The sequence below is a fragment of the Mesoplodon bidens genome (genome assembly GCF_964165515.1).
Source record: "Mesoplodon bidens genome assembly, chromosome: 7".
Classification (NCBI taxonomy): Eukaryota; Metazoa; Chordata; class Mammalia; order Artiodactyla; family Ziphiidae; genus Mesoplodon; species Mesoplodon bidens.
Window position 1 is genome coordinate 11,884,939 of NC_138164.1, and position 17,597 is coordinate 11,902,535.

The window sequence follows — 17,597 nt, forward strand, 5'->3', positions numbered from 1 at the left end:
AGCACTTTGTAGCAGATCCTGGCAAGGACGGATGCCAGGGCTGCCAAAGCCTCGGTACTTAATCAGAGTGATCTTCCTGCCACCTTCCTCCCCTCCTTTCTCTCCCAAAGCTCCTACACAAGCAGGCGGGCTGGAGACTGGAGAACGAGAGGGGTAAGAGGCAGGGGCGCAGAAGCCAATTTGGACAAGCTCGCCTGTGTTCTTTCTGCAAGGTAGGGGATGTGGGCAAAGACGGATGGATGGGCAATGCCAGGTCAACTGCTGGGCAGAGTGGTTCAGGTCCAGAGTCCCTCTCCCATCCCTCTGGTTTGGCACCAAGGGCTTCTTAACCCACCCTTCTCCGGCTCCCCACCCCCTCCCATGCAGTTCCCAGAGGTGGACACGAGGTGGCGGTGTGAGGACAGGGAAGGGGCGAGGAGAGTACCGAGCCACTAGGAAGAGGACACAGCTGACGGCCAGATAGGCTAGAAGCATGAAGAGCCAGACGCCAGGAGAAAAAGGGTCCAGGAAGGAGAAATAGCCGGGTCTGCGGCCCTGGAAATGGAAATAAAAACAAGATTCACTGTCTACATTCAGTCAGCATGGCCCTTGGGCAGGGCAGGGCAGGGCAGAGGGGATGGTGACCTGCGTCTGGCCCCAGATTGCATTGCCTTGGGTTATGGGTGATTGGTTTAAATGACACAGGGCTGTAGGTGTAGAGGGGGCTGCTCTGAAACACTTACCCAGCCCTGATCTCAGCAGATGAAACAAAAGAACAGCCGGGGGTACCTCGTTACTTCCTAGGATGAAGGAGGCTCTGTGCTGGGCAAGCAGAACAGCCCTCAGTACCCCTTATGTGCTGTCCCCACATCCTCCAGGGGCAGTGGGTTTGGGCTCTGAAGCACTTTTGAACTGTTGACGTCTGCGGTGGTGGATGGAACGCTAGTCCCCCACTCAGACACTCACCTCTTTCTCGTGAGGATGCTAATATGACAGGCATCCTTGGTTTTTTTGTTTGCAGGGTGATCTCAGCCACAGTGAGACCTTCTCAAACCGGCGCTGTGAGGCCCAGATTCTTATTTTCATTGTATTAGGGAAGAAATCAAAGCCCAGGGCACTCGAGAGATGTGTCCAAGGTATATAGTGGAAGAGCTGGGACTCAAATGCACGCTTCCTGACACAAAGCCCAGGGCTTGTACCATGATGCTGTGGGAAAACATGTTTGTCCCCAGCACAGGGACATGCTTGACTAGAGTCATGGGAGCCAAAGGATGGAGCCAGGAACAGAGAGCTGGGGACCAAGCTCCAGGGCCTTTTCTGTAGGAAAGTGAGATAGAATGAGAAGGAAGGAGTTCCACAACCTGGTCCTAGTCTTTAGCTGTGTGGTCTCAGGCAAGTGCACACCCCCCTTCAGCCTCCGTTGGAGCTGGACTAGATCAAAGGTGACACCCTGGTGACCTGCAGCCCACAGACAACTTGTTTGTTTACCTGCAGTGCTTACCCATTTTGATTAATTGCCAACATTAAATGATTGGGAGATTTCACATAAAAATCCAGATTTCTGGCTTAAAAAATGGGTGATCTGGCAACACTGGGCCTAATTCTCAACCAGCTGGAGCTGAGTGGCGGCTGCCCACTCAAGACAGGGCCCCTCTCTGCAGCTCCCCACGGCTGCCTTGGTCTTGCATCAGTCTTACTTCTTCCATCTACTATGAAACCACTGGACTAGATGCTCCCTAAAGACCATTCTAAATTGAAAATGATATGATTTTATGATTCCAGGAATCTAGGAAGTCCATGGATAGGGCAGAAAATCAGTATTAAGCTCAGGGGTTCTACAAACATGTAAACTTTCAAGCTCAAGAGTATATGAGTCACGGCACAGCCTACTGTCAATAACAAGGTGTGTCCCTTTTACACTGGGGTCCCCAGAAACACAAAGGGCAGCTGCCTATGCCAGTACTGATCTCAACCAGCTTTCTGGGCTTTCGTTATCCAAGGACAGCCAGACCATGGAGCCCATGCTGAGAAACTCTAGGTAACAATAGCTCTCCCAATGCAGCATCTAAGGAGCGGGGGAGACAACGCTGCATGGTCCCCTTGTATTCGAACAGCTCCAGTCGTGGGTGATTTTTGACTTCTCTTCTGGTGGGTTTTCCATCCCTTCCCAGAAAGCCAGTAGGCAAATTCCCAAAGCACTTGGGAGTACAGTTTTTACACTCCCATTTGGGGACACAGTCCGGAGGGTACAGAGTGAAGAAGTCAAAGCTTATCCTCTGCCAATGGGGGGACCTGTTCTTGGGCCCATCATCAGTGTGACAGTGACCCCTTGGGTGGTCTGTCTGAAACTGGCTTTCTCTCCCAATAAGGCTGAGACCAGGGAACTGCCCTTTGATACCAATTGCAAGTACTCTGTCTCATGTGCGTTCATGCTTGAGCTGCACAGAACACTCAGGTGATTGACTGGGAAAATAAAACAACTTGAGGGACAAAGCCCAGTAAGCAAGGGAACAGGAGAGAAATGGGGAGTAGGCCCCTTAAGTATGTCTGGTCCTATCACTATGTAAATTCTCTAACAGGAAGAAGGACTCAAGAGCAACAGAATGAGAGTCCCCCGTTAGTCATTCTTGTGTCCATCATGGGCTAACCATGTCTTTGTCTTCATCCTAAGAGCCAGTGGCAGACAAAGGAAGACACAGAGTGAGTCCAGAAGGCACTCATGATGCGTATACACCTTCTGCAGCAGAAATCACTAGCACGGGCCACTCCTGGGGTCCTTCTTATCCCCCAGAGCTTCTCTGGGCAAACGTACATGAATTCTACGCCTGTGGCTTATGACTATTTCACTCTGTGTCTCCCAGTTGAGAGATATCCAAGAGAAAAAAATCTTTCATTGTAGCTTTCTGAATCTGAAACCCCATTAGATGCTCAATGTCAGAAATCTATACCTGATTATATCACAATGAGTGAAATTGAGGAAAATGACAGCACTATTTAAAGCTGCCATATTTGGTTATGGGTGATAAGGAATGATGCACAGCCATGGGAAAAACTCCTGGAGACTCGAGTTATAAAACATAGAACATCACACAAACAAGGATCAAGACATAAACAGAGCTCCATGGGAAACCTATCAGTCACGTTGGCAAGGCAACATCTGATTCCACTTGTGATTGACTGACGCCAACCAGAAGAGCAAGGAACGGGCAGTCATTTGAGATTTGGGTCTGGCCTCGCATAGTCTAGGCTTGGGCTGAGCCCAAGCTGTTGTTATGATGCCAAAGAGAAGTATGTTACTTGTAAGGCTCTGAACACCTACTTTTTTTTTTTTTTTTTTTCTATGCAGATGCTTTTGATTGCTTCCTTCCCCAAAGACATCTGAGTACTGGTGCTTGGGGCCAATCAGGTGTCACATGCCACAGGCATTTCTTCCTAGTGAGAGATTTTCCTTAACCCAAAGGATATATGATGGTGGTGCTTTTCTTCTGAAGAACTCAAAATGCTTCACTCTGTTCTTTTGATTTCAGTACCCAGTTCTCCATATTGACAGATGGAAGAACTGCGACCCACGGAGATTAAGTGCCTGGATTCAATTTCTCTGGTGATCATTCGTCAAGCTGTGCCATAGGGATGCCGTGCTCTCCTTCTTTCAAATGGCAGCTGTACCACGTCTCCCTCTCCTTTTTATCTTTGCAATTTGCTCCAATAAACTCCTTAATTAATCCCATGCCTTCTTCCCAATACCAACAGAATCCCAACCTACTCAATCTCACCCCCTTAAAGTACTCTAAACATCATTTATTTATACCCATCATCATTTATGGTGACTCTGTTGCATTTATAGGCATTTGTATTGATTTATACATGTCTCTGTTGACTACAAGTTGGGCTGGTTCCTTCTGGCAAATACAACCACTTTGAAGGTAGATAACTGGTTATATATAGTCTATGCCCCAAATGTCTATGACAGATCAAGTCCTGCAGATGGAGTGGAAAATTAGATGGCACCAAAATGAAAACTGGTTCCTTCACTTTTGTACTGTGCTTCAGACTGACCACGTCAGAGATAGCATCACTGATGCCATCTGATGGTGAAAGAGACTGGGCTGGTCACCAAATGATCAAAATCCCTGCATGGTGAGGCCCTTTGAATGTTAGCAGTGGACCCGTCCATGGAGCTATGAAGTGGTACTGATCTCCCCTTGCCTGTTGAAAATTCCTGTTATCCATAAAGAAAATCTGTGAACTCACTGATACTTCATTCTCTATGTACTAGAAGAAATGACATTATAGTAAGGAAGTAATGGCTTTCCCAGAGTCTGGAGCCAAATGCATAAGGACACCAGAGCCAGGTAATGCAGGGCAGGTAGTGAATTAAAACACAGACTCTGGAGTCAGCCTGCCCAGGATTGAATCCTGGCTGTACCACGTACAATTATGTGTCCCTGTGCAAGTTACTTAACCTCTCTGGGTCTCCATTTCCTCTTTTGTAACATGGGGTTAGTAATAAAACCTACCTCATGGGTTGTTTTAACACACAGTAAGTGCTATATAAGTATTTGCTCCCCTCTGTCTAATGGTAGCCATGAGTGAAGGGGGTGCAGGGAGATGGTATATGACAAAAGAGGGAACTTCCTTTTATACTGATTCTCCCTCAATGGACAAGAAATACTATTTTCTGTCCTATAGGAGCACATGCTAAAGATGCTTGGAGGGAGAATGCCATCTGGCCACAGTCGCTTTCCATAACTCCTAGAGTTTCTATGGGTTATAATACATGAATCATGAGGGTTCCCCCAGGACTCTCCAGGGAAGCGATTAGGGTAATACCAGCCTCTCTTCTGGAAGGCTGGCCCTTAGAAGCCAGTGATTGCAATCTTTGGAATTCAGTTCCACCTCAGCCTTCCCCAAAAAGTCAAGACAGAGTGGCTCAGATGTGCACAGGTTCTCCTGTGTCTATGTCAGGTCTGTGTACCCTCATCACCATTTCCTACACACAAACAAGTGCTATCAACTTTCTTCCTTCCCTGAATCCGCTCCCTCTCCAGCACAGCCAGTCTTTAGAACTAAATGGCCATTCATAGAGAGGTTTCTTCCCACTCCCAATTGTCATCAATAGTCAATAAAACACTCTTTAGGGCTAAAGAAAGTGCCAGGAACCCATGGATAACCTCCCTCTGTGTGTCTGCAGTGGATTGTCTTGATGATATTTTGGTTTAGCACGCACTTCTCACATCTGACTCCAAGAGTAAAAAAGAAGTAAGTAATTCATGCCTCTTCACTTAAAACACCCAGATGGGTTTGTTGCCTATATAACCCAGATGCTGGCATATCTATTTTCACTTTGCTGATTGGAAATCTGGCATGAGAAGACCTAAGTTCTAAACCTGGCCCTGACCTTGACTTGCTGAGTGATCCTAGGTGAGCCACTCAGCTTCTCTGGTGCTGTTTTCTTCTTCCAGAAAATGGGACACCATGATCAACATGAAGCGGGGCGGGGGGGATGTGAGAACTACTAAAGTAATGTTGATAAAATCCTTGCACTTCTTGAGAGAGGAGCACTCAATAAATAACCAATATTAACATGACTGTACATTCAGGGAACCAGATTTCCATTATATGGGCTATCATGTGACTTAGCTTTAAGGAATAGAACTTTATTCATTTTCTGTTTTCTTATAACAGAGTATTAAGCAGTATTAGAAATGATTCACTGGTTTACTTAGCTTTGTTCTCCATTTTCCTAGACAGTCTTTCTGAGATGAAACAGACCTTCTTGAAAAACAACTAATACATCCAGCAAAAATGTCAGGCATTAATTTAATGTTGACATTTATTTCTTGTTCACTTTTTAATCACTGTCTGCTTTGTGTTTTTCTTTTCTTTCCTTTTTTTTTTTTTTTTTTTACTTTTGTTTAGAGAGAAGACTCTAGCCAAGAGTTAAGAAGAGAAAAAGAACAGTGTGAAACTTTCACATTTGCTGTTCAAAGGTGGAGCAGGACATTGGAGGGGAAAATAGTAAACTCACATTTTCAAGGGAGCCTTAGATGTTCTGGCTGGCTTAGGACACTATATGGGATCATAGATAGTATCCTCTGATTAGAAGGGATCTTGAAAGATCTCCTAACCCATGACCTTGACACAGAGAAATATACCTACTGTACCATAAAGATAGATAATTGGAAATATGTGGACTTGGAGATCGAAAACCTGGGTTCCATGCCACCCCACCATTGCACTCTCTTTCCTCTTTCCACTGCACCACTAGCCACGACTGGCCTCAGAATCCTTCTGTGCAAAATGGGAATCCTACTACCTGCCTCGGGGGGTTGCTGTACTAAACCAGAGACTGTATGTGAAAGTGCTTCATGAATAAAGAGGTGCCAGATGATGTTAGTCAACATACAAATATACTGGACATACACCCAACCTCCTTGAATATATTGACACTGAATATTTTAAACTTGATTATCCATTTGGGGGCTCTATGTGCCAATGTCAAATCCCAGGTTGGTTTCTGGCACGCTCTGATGAGGCTTTGCTTCAGCACTCAGTGTGTGCTTGAGGCATACAAACTTACTTTAATATTAATCTGAGCAAAGCATCATTAGGGAAGTTGCTGCTGCAGAAAAAAAGAGAGAGAGAGAAAACTACATGATATACTCTAACATCAAATGTGAATGGTCTTGTTTTTCTATGCTCTTTCCTCTTCCATTCACAGGTATTTGGGAACTTACAGTATGCATCAATTCTATAGAACTCTGGACTGCAAAATGCATCAATTCTATAAAACCCTGAACTGCAAAATGTCCTTGGGGTTACACTGCTATGCTAAATACTGAACTTCTCAATAAAAAGAAATGAGCTAATATGTCAAGGAAATCAAGAGACTCTTGAACTTCAGATGTCCAGTCGTTTGACTCCTATCTTTGCAGTACCAGGGGACACCCCAGATTCTAAAGGCTGAATCCTCCATGTATGGCCTGGAAGCTCATCTGGCCCCAGCCAGGGGTTCCCATGCCTTCTCAGGTCAGTGGTATGCTGTCTGTGGTATGTGCAGGCATCAGGGAGGGAGGGAGCTGTGGGTTTAGGTGGCCGCCATGACCAGGCCTGAGCACAAGATGGGTCTGAGCTGCCGCAACATCTGCCTCCCCTCACTTTTTGTTCTCAAGGCCAATAGGGTGAAGGCCAGAAAGTAAAAAGGAATCTATTTGGGTCACTCATCCTGCTGCCTGGAATGCTGGGCCTCCTGGCAGAAGCCAGGCTCCTGGGGGTCACTGCTGCTCGACCGTGAGCCACCAAGGGAAGTGGTGGTCACTGCCTGCAGAATCACAGGTCCCTCCCTCCCTCCTACCTTCCTTTCTTCCCTCTGTACTTATCAAGTAAATATCGCATGTTTAGGATGAGACATTTTCCATACCAAAAATCATATCATAAAAATTTATGGTCTAATACCATACAATATCACTTATATGTGGAATCTAAAATGTGACGCAAATGGACTTATCGACAAAACAGAGACAGACTCACAGACATAGAGAACAGACTTCTGGTTGCCAAGGGGAGGGGGGGTGGGGGGAGGGTTGGATTGGGAGTTTGGGATTAGCAGATGCAAACTATTATATATAGAATCGATCAACAACGAAGTCCTATTGTATAGCACAGGGAACTATATCAGTATCCTGTAATAAACCATAATGGAAAAGAATATGAAAAAGAATATATATGTACATATGCATAACTGGATCACTTTGCTGTACACCAGAAACTAACACATTGTAAATCAACTATACTTCAATTTAAAAAAATGTATGGTCTGGCAAGAGGGTACCTTCTCCCCAGTGTATCTCCCACTAGGATCTACTTAGGGAGAGAGAAATCAACAAAGAGTAATATAACACAGCATATAAATGTTGTTATAGAGGTACAGGCAGAGGGCAGCAGCTCAGAGAAAGAAGCAATCAGCTCCATCTAGGGGAGTCACATCTGACAAGTGTCATTTGAGCTGGGTATTAAAGGTTAGGGAAGACCTTGTTGGACAGTTGAGAGACAAGAAGATGAGCATGAATCTAGATAAGAAGACAGTAAGAGGCTGACATGATGGGAAAAGGAGTGAGCAGTACAGGATGAAGGTGCCTGCGGCAAAGAGATGGAAGTGGAACAGGGGAGGTCGGCTTTTATTCTCCATGCTAAGAAGGTTGGGCTTTTTCTCGTAAGTGATGTGCAGCCAGTGAATGATTTTAAGTCAGAAGCTGATATGATTACATTTGTGAAAAAAATATAAATAAATAAATAAAATTAAACAACTCTCAGGCTGCAGGATGGACTGAGGATAGATGGTAGTGGAGAGAAGTTCACATACATTTATGAACTGTAATAACTGGGGGAAGGGATAAATTGGGAATTTGGGATTAATAGATACACACTACTATATAAAAATAGATAAATAAAAAAGACCTACTGTATAGCACAAGGAACTATATTCAACATCTCAACTATATTCAATTACGTATATAATTGAATCACTTCGCTGTACACCTGAAACGTTATAAACCGACTATACTTCAATAAAAAATGTAATAACTAACGCTTTATTGTGCACATGTCAGGCGCTGTTATAAGTGCGTTACATATGTATCCTCATTCAATGTGCATGGCAACCCATTTTTACAGATGAATAAGCTGAGACACATGTGCCCTGCAGCCAGTGAGTGTCAGATCTGGGAATAAACCCAGGCAGTCTGGCTCCAGAGTCCATGATTTTCACTCTACTGTTTCTTGGTGAATGCTTACAATAACAGTGGCCCTTTGATGGGGATACAGTAACGGATAAGAAACACCAGCCCTCAAGGAGGATATGGGCCACCGGAATGGCAGCAGCTGAGGTTAGAGATGAGGAGAGCCTGAACCAAGGCAGGTTAAGTGGAGACAGAGAGTATATCGGAGGACTATTTAGGATGTGAGTGGACCAACTGACCATGTGAGGAAAGAGAAGTGATGGACAGCTCAGGTGGCTGGGTGGAGATGGCGTCACCTGAGATGGGGCAGAGGAGGGCAGGGAGGACTATACCGAATGAAGTTCGTGTCACTGTTTTTGAGGTGCCTCTGAGATATCCAGGTGGGGACATCTTAGTAATGTGTTTAAAATATGTTTCTGGCATTTAGGGGAGCAGTCAGTGTTAGATTTATAGATGGGGGAAAGGGTGAGATTATCTAGGCAGAGAATTGGGAGAGTGAGAATAGAAAAGGGCCACGGACATTTAAGAGGCAAACAGAGACAGAGAGAGAGAGAGAGAGAGAGAGAGAGGAAGCAACAGAAACGGTGGAAGAGACAATAATCAGAGAGGCAGGAGGAACAGCGGGCGAAAATGGTGACTTGGATGCTAGGAACAGAGAGAGTTTTAATAAGCGAGAGGGATCTACAGTAACAAATGCCAAGGCCAGGATCCTTAGTCAGCCTCTGAGTGGCAGGGAGTAGAGGTCAAAAGAGCAAAACATTCTTCTGATTTTGGCCCTGGACATGCCTGGGCAAAAACAGATTATGCCCCAAGGTTGGGAGGAAGGGAAATATCCCATAATCAACTTGTGATGATCCACATTCATGAAAGAACCTAGATAGTCTGAGATTGCTGGAAATTCACAAATTATTTCTGGTTATCTTTAGGTTTCAGAAATATACCTGCCACCACTTGTTATCTTGGAAGGTTTTGAAGAATTTCTAACTAGTCATTTATACTTTGTTTTAATTATTTTTACTTTTGCACACAGGTTTGATTATCACCAGACGCTCACTTTTCAGTAAGAATCACTCCTGACTCAGGTGACCTCAGACATAGAGCTAAGAGATTCTAGGTCATTATAGATTATAAATGAAATTAAATGAACCATATTTTTGCTCACAGAGAACTATCAATCAGAGAAAATTCACAAAATAATAAACATCCAGCATTCAACTTCAATTTCATCAACTTAACACTATTGTATCAGAGAGAGCTTCTCTGTGTAGTTTTAGATTTTGGCGCTTATGGTGAACCCTGCCGGGCTACCCTTTGGTATTCACTGTTCCTGCTGATGCCTCTTTTGTTTCAGATTCTGTGAAGTTCATCTCAGACTTGTTCTCACTGGATCTCCCCTGATTTAATCGATTCAGGATCGTTCTCTCCCCAGCTCACTCTTTGGTACTTTCTAAGCATTCTGCCTCACACACAGAATGCACTCAATAAATATTTGATGAATAAATGCATAAACTCTCAGTTCTGCTTAGTGTGAGCTGTTCACGTCAGCACTCAGTTTTTACTCAGCTTGGCCCCCTGTTAGAAATCAGATCTGAGCAGCTGTGTGGCACACTAGTGTCTCAGTAAGGAGGTGGGGAGAGGGGAGGAATGCTGACCAGAGAGGGGAGCTGTGTGGGTTAGGTTCTCCAGAGAGAGAGAGAACCAGGAGGGGGTCTGTGTGTGTGCGTGTGTGTGTGTGTGTGTGTGTGTGTGTGTGTGTGTAAAGAGAGCTATTTCAAGGAATTGGCTCACGTGACTGTAGGAGCTGGTAGGTCCCAAATCTGTAGGGCAGGAAACTCAGACAAGATTTCTATGTGATAGTCTTCATACAGAATCCCTTTTGCTTTGGGAAACCCATTTTTGTTCTCAAGGCCTTTTAACTGATTGGACGAGGACCACCCATATTATCAAGGGTCATCTCCTTTCCTTAACATCAGCTGATTGTAGATGCTAATTGCACCTACAAAATACCCTCACAGTATCATCTAGACTGGGGTTGACCAAACATCTGGGCATTAGGGCCTCGCTGAGCTGACACATAAAACTTCACATCCCAGAACTAATGCAGGGGAGCTCATACAGTTATAGGTTTGCACGTGGTAGGAAACATCTGGCCAATAATCCAATTAAGATTCTCCAGAGGATCAGGAGAATTGGAGTTTGGTTCTGGCCAGAGTTGATATTCAGGACAATCGTGTCCTGGGTGGTGACGGTAGCCTAGCAACAGATGTTCCCAGGTGGTGGAAACACTTGGGATGACGTGCCTTCACCCATGTGGTTCCTCTTGGCCCATCGGGTCACGAGTGGAGCTCTAGTGCCCTTGGCCTTAATCAAGAAATCAAGGCCAGAGCCTTGTCATGTGGTCTGACCACAGCAGAAAGGCTGTGTGTCTCCATTTCTTTTGGATCCTCCCTCAAGGGTCAGTTGGGTGGGGAGGCACAGTGGGGCAGGCTCAAGAAACAGCACTGGCTGGAAAGCTGCCTCGGGGGTGCCAATACATGTAATGATGACAAGAACGTTGTCCCAAGAGTCAGGAGACCTGGATTCCAGGCCCAGCTCCACAGGTGACCTTGGTCTCCTCATGTGTAAGATGGGAATTATAACATCTTCCTTCTTTGCTCAAAGAACAGCCCCGAGGACCAACTGAGAACAGGGGCACAGAGAGCCTCACTCACACGTTATGCACAGGTCACACAAGGCAGGTGGCAGCCTGGTGTCACAGAGAGAGCACAGGCTCTCACCACACCATCCTGGGTTTGAACTCTGCTCTTACATTAAGTGGTGCATGGGCTTGGCCACGTTTTTAGAACTGATTGCCACTGTCTCCTCATTTCTAAAATAAGAACAAGTCGGCTGTACTCATTCACTAGGGCTGCCATAACAAGGTACCACCGACTGGGGGGCTTAACACAAGGGAAATGTATCGTCTCACAGCTCTGGAGCCTAGAAGTTCAAAATCAAGGTGTCAAGGACCATGCTATCTCTGAAGGCTTTACAGGAGGGTCCTTCTTTGTCTTCCTCGAGCTTCTGGTGGCAGCTGGCAATCCGTGGCGTCTCTTGGCTTGTAGATGCATCACTCCAGTCTGCCTCCAAATTCACAAGGTCTTCTCCCCTGTAGGCCTATGTCCAAATTTTCCACTTTTTATAACGACATCAGTCATTGGATTAGCCCTGCCCCATTCCAGTATGACCTCATCTTAACTTGATTCTATCTGCAAGGACACTGTTTCTAAATAAGGTCACATTCACAGGGCTGGGGGTGGTTAACACTTCAACACAGCTTTGGAGGGGACACAATTCAATCCATAACAACAGCCCACATCACAGGGGCCTGAAGAGTATCTGGCACATGAGAGGCGCTCAGTGAATGGGACTTATCCTCATGGAAAGGAGAGGAGGAGGGACCAACATCTCCCTTCACAAGACAGACACATCCGTCACAGCACTGACTGGGACCCAAACCTCCCATTTCTTTCTGTCTTAGCCTGGAGAGCTTGGGCTTTTGAGGCTGTCTCTTCTTCCAGATGATTTGGCCTATTTTTCCAAGTCGGGCAGGGGTCATGATGGACGCTGAGGTCCAGCCCAGAACCAGGCTCTTCGGAGCTGCCTGAGTGGGCTCTACAAGAAGACCTTCCTCCTGCAGAAATGGGCCACAGCTCCTGATGCCCTGGCAGCTGCCAGGCTGAGGCTGCAAATACAGATAATCCCCTTTCTCCAAGGCTGAGATCAGAAGCTGGAGGGTCACTTCCTCAGCAGGCATGTGAGGTGAGCTCTTGGGTCCTTCCCTGTTGGGCAGCCTTGTGGTACCAGGTGTTGGAATACACCATGTTGGCATGACCTTGGACACCTAAAGTGACTGGACCATAGGGGAAATCCATAGAGTAGCTGTGCACTTAGAGCCAGTTTGGATGAGGGTATACTTGCTCGCCCCACCAGCCAGTAACTTTGACATCACGTCCATCCTCTGGTGCCCATGGGGGAGCTTTCTCAAACTCATTTTTATACTGACTCTAGCCACCTAACCAGAGAAGTCTTTTTTGGTAAGGAATGCAGAGGAGGGCACAGGCCAGGTATAAGTGACATTACATTATCCGCTCTCCATTCCCCAGTACAGATAATCAAGGGAGGGAGTCTGCATTGCCTCACCAGATGCAATGCGCAAAGTGAACAGAGGTGGACCTGAAAGTTGCTGAAGGCCTTGAGAAGTCCGGGGTGACTTATCTGGGCTGGGGACCCACCCCCTAGGAGGAAGCAGAGTGACTCATGGGGCCGATCACCAACACACTACGAACCAAGGGTTGAATGATCATTCTCGGCCTTCCCTATTCAGTGAGGCAGAAGCAGTTTTTACTGGAAAGCCCACAAGTGTGACTTTTCCATTCCTCCTGTTTGCAAGTCCTTGCAGCTGATGGGGGAAAAAATAGCCCAGCACATTTGCATTTAAGTCTTGAAATCTAAATATTTCTGTGAGTCATTCATTATTACCATATAACTCAGTGTTTGCATGCAAATAACTTTAATGCCATAAATGCTTATAAAATAAATCTCTTACCATATGAACTCGGTAAAGAATGCTAATTCCCAGAGTCATGAATGGCTTTGAGAAATCAATCACCTTCTCCCGTTCAGCAGTAATGGTGAGGCCTGCCACGGCCAGATCTGCTTTCTGAAAGGAACAGACAGAGATCATCAGAGGGGTGGCCGCATGAGATGGGGGCACAGGGACTTGTGATCAGAGGCTGTCACTAACGGGGAGATGTTTCTCTGGTCTGGCTTCTCTGCTTGGGGACTGACCCTAAGTAGCCAGAGGTCTGAACGATCACTCATGAAAAGACATGGATATTGAAGCTGTAACTCATGTTCATTTGAGGTTAGACCCCTTTAAATATATAAATTAGTATAAAAAGGGGGGATCACTGCTGACTGTTCAGACAGACTGAAAACGCCCTAGGCGAGGGAGAACTGGCAGATAGAACTTCTGGATACTCAATATTGAGTAGTTTTTTATGCAGCTGATTAACTTGTTGAACAACAAAACTTCACTGAGTCCCTCTGCTGTGTGCACTTTGGTGAGGGAGTTACAATGAAAGATAAAAATGATGGCACCCTGGAAATTAGAGGCAATCTAATGCAACCCCAGGAAATAAAGGCCAAGAAATTGAGCAAGGGGCCCATCACAAACTTTGTCCTTGTCAGAGGTAGGACCTCACCTCAGCCTTCCTGGACCACTGGCCTTATGTTTCAGTGAGATGCCCGCGTACCGCAAAAAAAAAAAGAAAAAGAAAAAAAAATCCAGGTGCCACAGCAGAACTCAGCCAAGGGTCTCTGGTCCCTTTCATGCAAAATCACCAGGTGTTTCCTTCTTTTCTCTTTGCCCCTGCCGTGTATCTCAAGTGCCCACTCCTGATGGAAGTCTGGCCTGAATTAAGGTCTCCTGGGAAAGGAGATGTTGTCAGCTTCCTCAGTACACCCCTCTGTCAGGAAGTTATTCCTTTGTTTAATTTCAATCCACCCTGTTGCAAAGCAAGCTTACTACCTACTGGCCTGCTCCCCTATACATGGAGCGCCGGGAAAGGCTCAGAGCTGGTGTTCAGTTCTGGCCATACTCTGCCTTAACTAGCTAACTAGCATAGGCTAGTCATTTCACTTCTCTTGGCTTCCTTAATCTCATCTGTAAGCCAAGGATGTGGGGTTTAGACAGTGCCAGAATCCTTTCCAGCAATTCTCTGCAAGTGATTCTCAAAATGTGGTCTAGGACCACCAGCATCAGAATCACCTTATTCTTATTAAAGAATAAGAATATTAAAGAATAAAGGGCTTATTAAAATGTGAATTCCTGAGTCTCATCCCAGACCCCCTGGATCAGACTCTGGTCTTGGGGCCCGGGAATCTGCATTTGTGACAAGTTGCCCAGGTGATTCTGACTTACACTGATATTTAAGAACCGTGTTTTATAACCTAGGCATGTAGCTCAGACTGGTCTCCATTGAGGTTTACATTTCAGCTTCCTTAACTCCTAATTCTGGCGGATCAGTTGATATAAAAGATGGAGAAAGAAATGACGAAAAGTGAGGTATCCAACAACCTACAAACAGGCCAATCAGTTCTGAATAAGTACACACACACACACACACACACACACACAGGCACATACACACACGTGCACGGTTCTCCCTAAATCATTGCAAAGGAAGTAAGGAGAGAGACATGCCACCCTCATTTTACACACAAGGGGATTTATAAGTTGTGTACAAGAAGAATACATCCATTGGCAAAGATCAGTTTCTTCTCATCTCAGCCCCAATCCTCCACCCCAATTCATGCTAAAGCAGTCACACGATCCGGCATCGGTTAACAACTTAGGGCCTTATAAAGTGAGGCCAGGCTTAAAAGAGACCAGAGTGCAGATGTGAGAGGTTTTTAATAAGAAATGAAAAATGTGAATGACTCATTGGGTTCATTCTGTATTTCTCTGAGAGAGTGTTGATGACTGCTGTCAAGTGAATCAACCCTGGAGGAGAGAGTGAAGCTTTATTAGAAGATTGTTAGTGCCTTCATTTGGGGGACGCTTCAGAGAGTTGTTTGGGCCTTTCAGAACCTCAGCCCCTCCCTCAATGATGGTGGCTCCGACCTGAGTTCCTCTTGCGAGCACACGTGTAAAGCAACAGAAATCAACCACAAAGGCGCAGCAGGTGCAATGCTGGTCCCCTGTGTGCAGCCAATCAGCAGCCAAGCCCTGCAAGGACCTTGAGAGGAGGAGACAAGAGTTGAATGGGTTGGAGTGAATGAACTGAAGAAAAGGGTAGAAAAATGAAAACTGATAAGATGGGCAAGAGGTATCCACAGCATCCCGTCCTTTCTTTGGTTATTAAAAAAAAATAGATCTATCCAAACCAAGTAACCAAAATCAACAACTCTATCCTCAGATTTCTTCCCCCCGAACCCCCCGCCACAGCCTTCTTCCCAAAAGGGCAAACTTTGGATTGCAATTTGGAAATCATTTCACAAGTTTATAAAAGTTGGCCAGCGATGACATTCTGGTGAAACAATTCCATATGGAGAGAAAGCTGGAAATGGACAGCGTCCCAGGAGGGCGCTTTCCTGGATAGGAGCAGGACCACACACCCTGGGAGAAAGTCTGCCCCAGGCTCGGACAGGGCGCTTCTGTCTATTCACAAACAGACACCTCTCCAAACTGGGCCAAACAGGAAAACTGTCTCCTGTGGAAACTGCTGCTGCCTTGCCCCGCAGCCCATCTCTCTCTCCTTTGTCCCCCGCTCAAGAGTAAGCTGGGGGCAGGGGAGGCAGGGAAGGAGGGATGAGAAGCTAGGAGAAACCGCGGAGGTTATGTACTGGTTGTTTTTTATTTTTCATCGACTCAGTAGAGAACAGTAATCAGGTACCTTGGCTTCAACACACCCTGGGGTACCAGCAACAACCTGGTGGGAGCAGGTTATTCCAAAAGGCGTGCATGCCTTTTCTTTCACCTTAGTTAAAAAGACATTGTGCTATAAAGCAGACTTAGACGCGGAGATCATGTGCCACAAAATCAAACTCACGACCGAAGCGGCGTGGCTGCAGAAAATGCTAGCAATTGTGGGCGTGGCAGGCCAAGGGAAGAGCGGGCACCATGACAGTTCACCCCGGCCCTTCTGCATCTCTGGTCACTCGTTGGGGAGGGCTGTGCTCTCCAGTTGAAAGAGCCACAGACAGGGCGTCAGAAGACCTGGCTCTCGTCACAGCTGGGCCACAAACTCACTGTGACCTTGGGCAAGTTATTCCACTCTCCAGGCCTTAGTTTCCTCCACTCTGAAATGAGAGTTCAGTCAGATGCGCTCCAAGCTCTTTTCCGGCCCTAAAATCCCAGGCTTTCATTCTGCAGGGCTCGGAGGGCAGGAGCTTCGTTTAACTGGCCCCTATTTGCTCAAGAAGATGATAGCGGTCTCCAGAATTGAATGCCTCAGAGGGGTGGAGGAGGAAACTGCGTATCAGACTAGTCAGCAAAGAGCAGCACCCAAGGCAGGGAAGGCCAGAAAGGTCAGGAAGACACCACACCATCTGGAGAGAGCAGATCTGGACGTGTAACCCCGGGGGCTGGGAATCCAGAAAAGGGTAGGACCCCCGGAGCCAGAGAAGGAAGACTGGGAAAAGGGAACATGCAAAGAGTTCTATTAGCATCATGATGTTCCTGGTTGCTGGTGTGTGTGTGTGTGTGTGTGTGCGTGTGCACGCACACACACAGGTTTATAAATACATTCTGAGAGAAAGACCTCTCTCTTCTTCCCATTTTTGATTGAAAGTGTTCTTTGAAGAGCTTTGTGTTCTGCCTCTGAGAGATCCCCTCTTTTATCCCCTGGATGTTAGTGGAATTTCCGAGGGGAGGGCAGGCTGCAGGCGGCCTGGAGGTGGCTTCCAAAACATACTACTCTTTGCCTCCTGGGTTTAAACAGGGGTCATGCAACGGCTACCCTCACTATCAGAACCTGAAGGCTTGGGGTGGCCGCTGCTCTTCTCCCGGATGTGGGCCCTGGCTGGGAGGAAGACAGTGACTTCACAGCAGGGCTCTGGTCTGCGCCTGTCTGAGCCTGCTGCTCCCACCCTGTGCTTCCCTGAGATGCCACCAGGGAGGCCTCTGCCCGCAGTGCCAGATCCTGAAAGACCTGAAGGAACAAAGCTTTCCTCTGTCTCCCTCTCCTCCTCTTTTAGACAGCTGCTGCCCCCTGTTGGGCCCAATTCTCTCCCTTCCCCTCAGCAGTGCTCCAACACCCTGGGCAGATTTCCACAGCTTCAGCCCTGCCCCATCCTCCCGGAGCCCCTCCCTTACATGGAGCCCAGTTAATGAGA

The 17,597-nt window shown here is 46.5% G+C and overlaps 1 protein-coding gene across 1 annotated transcript in view; it reads right to left on the reverse strand.

Annotated features, from left to right (window-relative positions):
- GRIK4 (glutamate ionotropic receptor kainate type subunit 4) overlaps positions 1-17,597 on the reverse strand; it is a gene marked incomplete at its 5' end in the record, with an annotated part of 314,312 nt that overhangs the window by 30,935 nt on the left and 265,780 nt on the right. The window contains 2 exons of the mRNA XM_081241422.1: positions 425-534; positions 13,306-13,419. Of these exons, the coding sequence (XP_081097548.1) occupies positions 425-534; positions 13,306-13,419 (224 nt within the window). The remainder of the gene's footprint in view (positions 1-424; positions 535-13,305; positions 13,420-17,597) is intronic.